Genomic DNA, 11,269 nt, shown 5'->3' with positions numbered 1-11,269 from the left:
GGCTGGGGGCACGGCCCCCTCCTCCATCCTGCCCATCCCCCGGCTAATTAGCCGCGCTAATTACGGCGGGGGGACACCCCCAGCCTCTGCCCGGGGCCGGGGGCGGTGCGGGAGGAGTGGCCGGGGGGAGCCGTGGGGCGCCGTTCTGCCGGGCCGCCCCGAGCTCTGCCTTCTTCCTCCTCCTCCTCCTCCTCCTCCCTCTTCCCTCCTCCTCCCGCCGCTCCTCCCGCCGCCCGGCCCGGCCCGGCTCCGCTCGCCATGGGAGATGTGGTCTCCACGCACCTGGACGAGGGTCGCCGCCAGCACATCGCGGGTGAGCCCCCGGCATCGCCCGGCTCCGCTCATCGCGGGGGGATCCCCGGCACCTCCCCATCCCTCCTTCCATCCCTGTGGGAACCCCCCCGCTCCGTCTTACCGGGACCCCCACGCCTCTCTCTCGCTCTTTAAAGTTTTTAATTTTTACTTTCCCCGCGGTTTTGCCTCGGCGCAGCTCGGGGTACACCGGGGTACCCCCCAATGAAGGGCTGCGTTGTGCCGGGGTGTTTGTGTTGGCGGCGGGGCTCGGGGACCCCTCGGGCTGTGGGGAGGGGAGAGGGGAGCTGGACTCGGGAGGATGCTGGAAGCGCAGGGACACCGCTGTCATACGGGCACTAATATATATAAATTATATATAATATATATAATATATTATAATAATTGTATAATATTATATATAATATTATATATAATATTATATATATATATTTATTTATTTATGCAAAAATAATGCTGGCGCTAGCTGAGCCTCATCCCCTTCCACAGTGCTGGGACATCTTTGGGAAAGGACCATAGGAACCCTCCCTTAGAGGTCCTGGGGTGAGGGAAGGGCTGCCTGCCCCCCACGCTGGCTCCAGGCAGGGCACAGCAGTGCCCCCGCCCGCTCCGTGCCACGGGCAGGGTGGCAGGGTGACAATGCGGTCATTGAGAGCCGTGTGTCCGCCGGCTCGGGATGTCTGTCTGTCTGTCTGTCCGTCTGTCCGGAGCTGCCCGGGAGCCGCGGGGTGACGGATGGTGCGAAGCCGTGCCTGGGGCGCTCAGCGCTGCTCATGGGCTCTGTGGTGACACCGCTGACCCCTCTGAGTGGTGTCGCTGCCCCCGAGCCCCTTTGCGTCACTCGTGATGCTGGCGCCGGGCTCCCCGGGGCTTCTGGGCGGGCAGGACGTGACCTCCGAGCCCTTCCGTGTCCCGGCTTTGCTTTCAGCTCCCCAGGCTGGCAGAAAAACCCCCTCGGTTCCAGTGGCTGCAGCGGGGCCGCACCTGAGCGGTGTCACAGCCCGGGTGGCTTCGAGCTGGACCTTGCGCGTCTCACGGGGACCGCCCATGTTTTGGAGGTGGCTCCGCCGTATCGCTGCTCTGTCGCGGCCATAAAGCCGCCACGGGAGTGGCTCTGCAGTCCTTTTGTCCCCAAAGGGCTCTGTGGGAAGGAGCTGCCGTGGGGCTGGCACAGGCACGGCCGTCTCGCCGTGCAGCCCATCCGCCCTGCCAGGCCCCGTCCTGGCAGGAATGCTTACGTGGTATGCGGCTCAGCAGGACGCCAGCAGGTTTCTGAGCTTTGAAGGAGAGCTTGGAACTCGCTCTGGGGTTTTCATCTTGCATTAGTTAAAGTTCCAGCCCGGCTCAGCACCGGCTCGGGGCTGCCTGTGGCAGGTTTGGATCCAAAGCACATCCTGAATTTCTCTCTGGAGCTCGCTGAGATTGTCTGTGCACAGATTGCGAGCCCCTGTGATCCTAATCCTGAAGAATAACAAGGAGAAGCCTGGCTGGGTTTCCTGTGCAGGAATCTGGCTCTGCTGGGGCAGGGGTTGGGTGTTTGCAGGCTGCACCCTGGCAGGGCTGAGCTGCTACCCCAGGGTGGGATTTAACCCATGCTTGGGGTTCTGCAGAGAGGAAAAAGATTTCATGAGGGGAAAAAGAAAGATTTCTGTGGAATAGGATTATGGAGACTGGGCTGGGACGTGTCCCGTGCCATGCTGGGGTGAGCAGGGGGACACACACCTGTACTGGGACACCTCCCTGGGACACACTGGTGCAAACTGGGTTCCTGGAGCACCTCTCTGCTCCTGCCGGGGCTCCTGGCTGCCTGAGGAGCCCCCGGAGCTGGGAGGGGCTGGAGCCCGACAGGCAAGGCACGACTTGCTGTCAGGCATGCAAAGCAACGTGGCGGGGAGAGCTCCGGGTTTTCCTGCCTAGCTCGGCCTGTTCTCCCCTGCTGCCGCCCCAGGAGGGATCCTGCCCTTCTCCAAGCAGCTTTTCCCAGTTGTCCTCCCAAATGTGGGGGTTTGGATTTGCTGCCCAGGCCCCCATGAGCCCTGAGTGCTGGAGGACAGGAGCTCTTTGGGCTTGGCAGCATTTCCTGAGGTTGCAGCTCCTTAGAGCAGCAGAGCTGCTGGGGAGAGCCTGGTCTGGCCCTGTGCCCCTCCTGGGAATGGGGTAAAGGCAGGAGGAGGTGGGGGAAGCCCTGCCATGCCCACAGTGCCCAGGCTGTGCAGGTGCCATGCCCATTTGATGGGGAGGCTCATGTCCCCCAGAAGTCACCAGCCACACAGGTGTCCCTTGGGTGGCTCAGGAGCAGGGTCCTTCCTCCCAGCTGAGGCTGGAGGGCCCCAGGCAGTCACAGAGGCAGGCCCTGCCAGCTTTGGGGTGTGGGGGCAGCCAGGTGTGATGCACAGGTGTCATCCTGCATTCCCTTCTCCAAGGTCTCTCTGACCAGCGCTTCCTCCTGCCCCCTGCTTTGGACATCTTCCTGCCTGACTCAGCCAGTTTGTTTGTCAACACCTTCAGCTGCTCTCCTCCTCCTCCTCCTCCTCCTCCTCCACTTCCTCCCAGATGTGGGTTGGGAGTTGTTTCCAAGCTGCTCTGTGGGCTGGAGCAGGGCTGGCTCACCTTCCTTGTGCAAGGATGCCCAGCGTGGGCACCACCACCAGGGTGGCAGGGATGGGGTGCCCTGGGAAGCCAGGGTGTCACTGGGTGGAGTTTTGCAAGGTGTCTCTCGTGCCCAGGGTGCTCTCAGCATGGGACAGCACGAGCTCTTCCCTCATGCTGGGATCCTGATGCTTCCCTGGAGCACCCCATGGATCCCTTCTCCTGGGGGCTGAGCTGAAGTGTGGCTGGCAGGAGCTCTGGGTGGAGCTGCTGCTCCTGAGCCCAGGGAGGGGTGCCAGCACTCAGGGGTGCAGCAGGAGCTCCTGGGTGAGTGCCAGCACCCAGAGATGCAGCAGGAACTGCTGGGTGCAATCCCAGGTAGGTGGCAGAGCCCAGGGATGCAGCAGGAGCTCTTGGATGCCATCCTGGGTGAGTGGCAGAGCCCAGGGATGAAACGGGAACCCCTGGGTGTGTGGCAGAGCCCAGGGATGCAGCAGGAGCTCCTGGGTGAAAGGCAGAGCCCAGGGATGAAACAGGAACCCCTGGGTGGGTGGCAGAGCCCAGGGATGGAGCAGGAGCTCCTGGGTGTGTGGCAGAGCCCAGGGATGCAGCAGGAGCTCCTGGGTGCCATCCTGGGTGAGTGGCAGAGCCCAGGGATGAAACAGGAACCCCTGGGTGTGTGGCAGAGCCCAGGGATGCAGCAGGAGCTCCTGGGTGAAAGGCAGAGCCCAGGGATGAAACAGGAACCCCTGGGTGTGTGGCAGAGCCCAGGGATGCAGCAGGAGCTCCTGGGTGTGTGGCAGAGCCCAGGGATGCAGCAGGAGCTCTTGGATGCCATCCTGGGTGAGTGGCAGAGCCCAGGGATGAAACAGGAACCCCTGGGTGTGTGGCAGAGCCCAGGGATTGAGCAGGAGCTCCTGGGTGAAAGGCAGAGCCCAGGGATGAAACAGGAACCCCTGGGTGTGTGGCAGAGCCCAGGGATGCAGCAGGAGCTCCTGGGTGCCACCTGGACGGGTGGCAGCACGCAGGGATGCAGCAGGAGCCTCTGGATGTCTCCATGGCAGAGGGATGTGGGGGTGGCTGGCAGCACAGGGAGGGTCCCTGGGAGCTCACACCTTGCTCTGGCATCTCCGGGGAGTCGCCAGCCCGTTAATTACGGAGTGAAGCAGCTGCTAATTTCGGGCTGGGAGCTTCCACAGGCAGCAGCCCACGCCGAGGTGGCAGAGGTGACAGCGAGCCTCGTCCCTGGGGCGGGACCTGCGGCCTCCCTGCTCCAGGGAGCCTCGTGGGGCACTGGAGAGTGCGAGCAGGGGGATGGGATGGAATCTGGGGTGGGAGGAGATCTGGGATGGGATGGGATGGGATGGGATGGGATGGGATGGGATGGGATGGGATGGGATGGGATGGGATGGGATGGGATGGGATGGAATCTGGGGTGGCATGGGATCTGGGATGGGATGGGATCTGGGATGGATCTGGGATGAGATCTTGGATGGGATCTGGGATAGGATGAGATCTGGGATGGAATGAGATCTGGGATGGATCTGGGATGAGATCTTGGATGGGATCTGGGATGGGATGAGATCTGGGATGGGATCTGGGATGGGATGGGATCTCGGATGGATCTGGGATGGGGTCTAGGATGGGATCTGGGATGGGATGGAATCTGGGATGGGATGAGATCTGGGATGGGATGAGATCTGGGATGGATCTGGGATGGGATATGGGATGGATCTGGGATGGGATATGGGATGGGATCTGGGGTGGGATGGGATCTTGGATGGATCTGAGATGGGATCTGGGATGGATCCGGGGTGGGATGGGATGGGATGGGGATGGGCATGGGCATGGGATGGGATAGCATAGGATGGGGTGGGATGGGATCTGGAATGGCATGGCATGGCATGAGTTGTGCTGCAGGGCCGGCTCCAGAGGTGCCCGGCAAACGCCAGAAGGCACCGGGCTGTGCCGTGCCCCGGGGCTGGAGGCTGCTGGCAGCAGGAGAGGAGGCTCTCTGTGGCTTCCCTGAGCGTGACTCTCATTTCCCAGCCCCTGGCCCGGCTCAGCCCCAGCCGGCGTGGGAGGTGCGGGCTGCCGGGCTCTGGGGTTGGTCTGCAGGCTGCACCCTCGCCCTGCCCCGGGGGCAGCCGTGCCGTGGTTTCTCCCAGTGAAACGCGCGTCTTTCATCGCCAAATAAATAACTCCCCTGGCATGTCAGGGCTCCGTGCCAGCGCCCAGGGCTGGTTCTGGCACGCCGGGGCTTTACCTGCAGCCGTCGTGTCGGGGCACGGCGCTCGCTCGCAGCCCGGCGTGCCGGGGCAGGGGACACGGGGGGCTCCGGGGGCCTCCCCGGGTGGGTGGGAGCCCTCCCGGCCGTGCCCCTGCCTCCCCTCGGGGGGGCTTCCCCTGCCTCCCCCCGGGCCGGGTTTGGCCCTCTGGGCACGCAGGAAGGGGATCCCTGCTCTGCTGGGAGCTGCAGGGCTGCAACAGCAGGGACAGAGCCGGGGGGCAGCTCAGAGCTGTCCTTGGGAGAGAAAAGCACCCCCAGAGCAGGACACCTCCATAGCAGCGTCAGACACCCCGAAACCCATGGCAGGGATGTCAGATTAAGCCCTTTTCTCACCCAGATTAAGCCCTTTTCTCACCCAAATTAAGCCCTTTTCTGCTCCAGATTATATATACCCTTTTCTTATCCAGTTTATGCCCTTTTCTGACCCAGACATGGGGCAACTGAGAGGTGTTTTAAAAACTTTTGTTCCATTTTCAGTCCCTTTTCTGATCCAGATTATACTCTTTTCTGACCCACTTTATGCCCTTTTCTGACCCATGACAAGAGGCAGCTGAGAGGTGTTTTAAAAACTTTTGTTCCATTTTCAGTCCCTTTTCTGATCCAGATTATACCCTTTTCTGACCCAGTTTAATCCCTTTTCTGCCCCAGATGATGCCCTTTTATGCCCCAGTTTATGCCCTTTTCTGACCCCATGACAAGAGGCAGCTGAGAGGTGTTTTAAAAACTTTTATTCCATTTTCAGTCCCACGTGAAGGGTGAGACAATACAGATGTTACAACTCACACCATCACAATCAGAAGCCAACTATTTCCTAATTACAATATATTATAAGTGTTTATTGGCCTATCAGCTTTAGCCACAGCTGTAAACGCCTTAATACTCTAAAATTCATTTCCCACCCAGGGACACAGCCAGGAGCTGGGATCTCCCAAGCCTTTGCCTCCCCTCCTGCCCAGATCACTCAGAGGGGCTCGGTGCCCCTTGGCACAGCCCCTGCCCACCCTCCTGGGACTGCCAGGCTCCTGTGCCAGGAAGAAGGGCTGGAGGGATGCAGGGATGCTCATCCATGGGCATTTCATGGGGCAGGGAGTCTCACACCTCTCCAGGAGCTGCTCTGCCCCTGCAGGACCCAGCTCTGCTCTCACCAGAGCAGAGGGTGAGATTTGGGGGGGATGTCACCTCCTCCTGGGGTCCCCAAGCAGGGGCTGTGCCCCTCCCTGTCACTCTTGCGCCGAGACTGAGTCAGGATTGTAGAAAAGGCAAAGGTTCCTTTATTTAAACGAACCACACAATTTTTATAGAGTGGTATGATAGGTTCTATTCTGTTGGCTAACAGAAACATCTTCCTCACTCACTGTCTTTGAGAGGAACAGAAAGATGGAGCAGAAAAACGCTACCTGCGAATTGTTCATGCTTAACAAGTTGCCACCTCTTTCTAACTCTTTAAAATTTCTCACAAGCTGCTGTGAGAAATGCTTTTTGTTTCTCTCTCTCTGTCCCATGGCATCTACATGTCCCCAGCCCCTGGCTGGCCTTGGAGCCTTGTCCCGGTGCCTGGAGTGGCTCCGTGGAGAGCCAGGAGGGGAGGAAGGGGCCGAGCAGAGCAGTCCCTGCTTCCTCCCAGTCTCCTGGCCCGGCAGGGGAGGAAGGAATAAAACTCCACCTTTTCCCCCTTTTCAAAAGGAAAGAGCAGCGACATTTGACACAGGTCCCAGCTCTGGTAGAGCACAGAGCCTTTCTCCGTGCTTCCCTGCCCTTTGCCATGCCCTCCTGCCCTTCTCTGTCCCCTTCTGCCCTTCCCTGGCAGGGATCTCTCTGAGGAATTCCTCTTGGGAGCTCGGACCCCAGATGGGACATTCAGGATGGATGGGACACTGCCCTGGAGGTGGCAGAGGCCTGGGGCAAGATCTCATCCATCTGCTGTGCTGGTGGCTCCTGGGACACAGGACACTTGTCCTGGCTTCCTTTCTCCTCCTGCCAGATCTGCTCAGCCCCTTGTGAGGTTTTTCTGCCCAAAGCTGGGGTCTGCCAGCTCCCAGACCCCAAAATTGTGGTGGCTCAGCATCCTGTGGGATGGGTTTGGAGGAGCTGGGCACAGAACTCTCTCCAGCAGGAGGGAGGGAACTCCAGGACGGGTTCAGGATAGGTTCAGGACAGGTTCCAGGTCTGTTTTCAGGACAGGTTCCAGGTCTGTTTTCTTCAATCCCTTGTGATTGGGTTGTTTTTTTCGATGCACATAAAAATCTTTGTTCGGTCTCCTCCCCTGGGGCTGGATTGGGTTTCCCACTGGCACTGTCCAGCTGGGCACAGGGACAGTGTGCCAGGCTCAGCTCCTCTCCTGGGGCTGGGCATGAGGGGACACAAGGGACACAGATCCTGGGGCTGGGCACGAGGGGACACAAGGGACGGGGACACGAGTGACACAGCTCCTGGGGCTGGGCATGAGGGGACACAAGGGACACAGCTCCTGGGGCTGGGCATGAGGGGACACAAGGGACGGGGACACAAGGGATGGGGACACAAGGGACACAGCTCCTGGGACATCCCTGAGCAAGGACCGCCCACCCCAGCTGGAGGAGATGGCCAAGTTTGCAGTGTCCCCTTTGCCGTGGGGACCTCAGCTCCCTGTCCCCAGCTGGCAGGGGCTGGCAGGAGGGTGTGGATGGCAGCGCACACCTGGCTGGGCTCGGCTCTGCTGGGCTGGGCTGGGCTGGGCTGGGCTCGGCGGGATTGCGCCATCCCGAGGGATGGATGCAATGCAGCCCAGCCGGTGCTGGGGGATGAGCCGGGCCTTATCTGGGGTGGTGCTGGGTCCCACCCTGCTGTGGGGACAGCCAGAGGGGTGGCAGCTCCTCTCCACCCTGCCCGGGTGCTGGTGGCACCCAGGGGGACACAGGACACGTGGGGGGATGTGGCTGCAGCCAGGATGAGGGCAGGGCTGCTGGTCTAGCTCAGGCTTTGGGGTTCAGGTTTTGAGGATGCTCCATCCCCCCACAGCCACCTGCCTGTCCACGGGACACATCCTGGGAGTGCTGTCACCTCTGCTGGTGCCACTCTGGACTGGCACACCTGAGGGCACCTGTGCCCCACGGCTTTGGAGCTGTGCCCCAAAGGCTGCTCCAAGGGCAAAGGGGGCTTGCAGGCTGAATGGGGACAGGGATCTCCACCTGGGGATGGGGATCTCCTCCTGGGGACAGGGATCTCCTCCTGGAGATCTCCTCCTGGGGATGGGATCTCCTCCTGGGGACAGGGATCTCCTCATGGGGACAGGGATCTCCTCCTGGGGATGGGGATCTCCTCCTGGGGACAGGGATCTCCTCCTGGGGACACGGATCTCCTCCTGGGGATGGGGATCTCCTTCTGGGGACAGGGATCTCCTCCTGGGGACGGGGATCTCCTCCTGGGGACGGGGATCTCCTCCTGGGGACAGGGATCTCCTCCTGGGGACACGGATCTCCTCCTGGGGACGGGGATCTCCTCCTGGGGACGGGGATCTCCTCCTGGGGACAGGGATCTCCTCATGGGGACAGCAATCTCCTCCTGGGGACGGGGATCTCCTCATGGGGACAGCGATCTCCTCCTGGGGATGGGGATCTCCTCCTGGGGACAGAGATCTCCTCCTGGGGACGGGGATCTCCTCCTGGGGACGGGGATCTCCTCCTGGGGACGGGGATCTCCTCCTGGGGACAGCGATCTCCTCCTGGGGACGGGGATCTCCTCCTGGGGACGGGGATCTCCTCCTGCCCCATCCATTGCAGTGATGTGTTTGGGCAGGGAGGCTCAGGACAGGCCCTCAGTGCAGCCCTGAGAGGTGCTGGGAGTCACGCTGCCATTTGTTATTTATTTGTCATTTTTTATTTTTTATTTATTATTTGTAATTACTATTTGTTATTTGTTATCCACGGGCACATTCCTTGCACGCACATTTGAGTTACATTTGGGTACTCGTGTCATGGAAATAATTGTTTCTGTGGCTTTTATTTCTTAGATATATATGCTTAGGCAAATTTTTCCGTGGTAGGCACCTCCTATTAAACTCTACACTTAGGGATTGGATAATTTGATTTTTTATTAGAGGATTTATTATTACTACTACTACTACTATTATTATTATTATTATTATTATTATTATTATTATTATTATTATTATTATTATTATTAATTACAGTTTAGGACACTTTCCTTAATGAGCATCAGTCTCACACTTGAGGAAAAAAGATGTGTAACTCTAAAGTTTACAACGTTGGCTTCAGGCTTTTAAAGCAGAATACTTTTTTTTTTAAGTCCCTTGTGAAAGCCATTTTCTTTTATTCCCTCTTTTTCTTTAAACCAAGGCAGCCACACGCTGCCTTGTTCCCAGGAGCAGCAGGATAGCAGCATCCAGGGCATGGAAAAACTCCTGGCCCCTAACCCTGGGTGTGCCCTGAGCCCCGGGAAGGGTTTAGGGGCAGGGACTGAGCCCAGCTCAGCGTTTGGGGATTGAGGAGCAGGAGCAGCGGTGCCCAAAGGAGCAGCAGAAGGTGTGCAAAGCTTGCCCCAGAGTGCGTTTGTCAGTGTTTCTCATCTGTTCTGAGGTTGGGGAGCTGCTGTGGATGTGCTGCTTGGAATAAGGCTCCCAATATTCCCAGTTAGATTGTGCCTGGGCCAGTCTGACCCTCGCTGCTGGGCCAAAGGCAGCAACTGCGGTGTGTCACCCCAGAGATACCTTGGCTTGCTGGAGGTTGCAGCTGGGCACTGAACAAGTCCAGGCTTGTTAGGAACCCCGTTTACCTCAGGAGGAGAACTTCAGGCGATGGTGAAGAGAAAAAGGAGAGGATTCTGCTGGAGGGTTTAATGTCCAGAGGTTTATTCCATGGTTACAGAGGTCTGAACGTGAGCAACTGCTCCAACAGAATTTTGGCCGCATGGTCTGATCACCTTTTAAGCTCAGGGACAGGGGGAGGGGAGGTACAGGTGAGCCACCAACCAGGTGAGAGGGGCAGGGTCTCAGGGGAAGGTGACACCCAGACAGGCCAATGACCCCTGGGCATAGGGGCATCCTTTGAACTTGACCAACCACACGAGGCCTTGCTGGAATGTTCAGCCTGATTGACAGGACTCACTCAGCATGGGGGCAAGGGGGAAGGGAGAGAGGCATAGGCACACCTGGGGGAATGACCTGGAAGGCCAAAATGGGACATTACAGCACACCACAACATCCAGCGCCATGCTCGGCTCCAGAGTCGCGCAGGGCCAGGCAGGGAGTGTGGTGTGTCCCGGCACGTGGGGTGGGCAGGGAGGGCAACCTGTGCAGGCAGGGAGAGGGGCTGGGGATGGGCTGGGTGTAGGAGTCTTGGGGGATAGGATGGTCAGGATGGATGGAGACGAGAGATCTCTGGAGCCAGGTCTGGAACTTGGGGTTCATTGCAAAGGGCCTGGGTGCAGGGCCCTGCTGGGAGCTGCCAAACACAGCTCAGAGCAGGAATGAGAGAAGAGAGGGGGAGAGAGAGAGAGAGGGTAATAGAGCGAGGTTCCCGTTACAATACAATAAATCATCTTCTGTGTTGAATATTCTGATTCTCACTAACCAATCTAAATCCTATAGCATTTCCATACAGCCTATAAGAATCACTACATTACCATACTCTGTTACATTTTAAACCCTACAAACTCCTCTTTGGGCCCCTTCTGCCAAGCTGTAGGGTCTGCTCTGACCCTTGGGCCTGTCTGCAAGCAGAGGGTGTTGTTCCATCAAAAGGGGATCACCTTCAGCCGGCCACACCATTGTTTTCCAGTTGTTCAGTAACTGAGGGATCTCAAAGCTTGCTTTCATTTCAATCTCACTTATAGTTTCCATATTCTCAAAATCTTTTGCCAGACAATCACATTTATAGGGCTTTCCTGTTTCACCTTCCCCAACAGCTAGGCACTGCAGGGTGGGCACAGAGCCCTGGGGGTGCCAGCAGGGCTGGGGTGGCAGAGCCGTGTCCCCAGCGGGTGCCCCAGCCCCGTGCTGGCACCACGGGCGCTTCTGACTCATCCGGGGGCAGAGCCCGGCACGGCTCGGGCACGGCCAGAGAGGCTCAACCGGTTCAGGCC

The 11,269-nt window shown here is 58.8% G+C and overlaps 1 protein-coding gene across 3 annotated transcripts in view; it reads left to right on the top strand.

The window, feature by feature from the left end:
• The first annotated feature begins 228 nt into the window (after positions 1-228).
• NIBAN2 (niban apoptosis regulator 2) overlaps positions 229-11,269 on the top strand; it is a 42,316-nt gene continuing 31,275 nt past the window's right edge. For all 3 annotated transcript variants that reach the window (XM_058038370.1, XM_058038371.1, XM_058038369.1), the window contains exon 1: positions 229-313. In XM_058038370.1, the coding sequence (XP_057894353.1) occupies positions 259-313 (55 nt within the window). In that variant the 5' untranslated portion in view covers positions 229-258. The remainder of the gene's footprint in view (positions 314-11,269) is intronic.

This window comes from Melospiza georgiana, chromosome 20, assembly GCF_028018845.1.
Source record: "Melospiza georgiana isolate bMelGeo1 chromosome 20, bMelGeo1.pri, whole genome shotgun sequence".
NCBI lineage: Eukaryota > Metazoa > Chordata > Aves > Passeriformes > Passerellidae > Melospiza > Melospiza georgiana.
The sequence above is the reverse complement of the archived record's forward strand: the minus strand, read 5'-3'. Positions and strand labels throughout refer to the sequence as shown.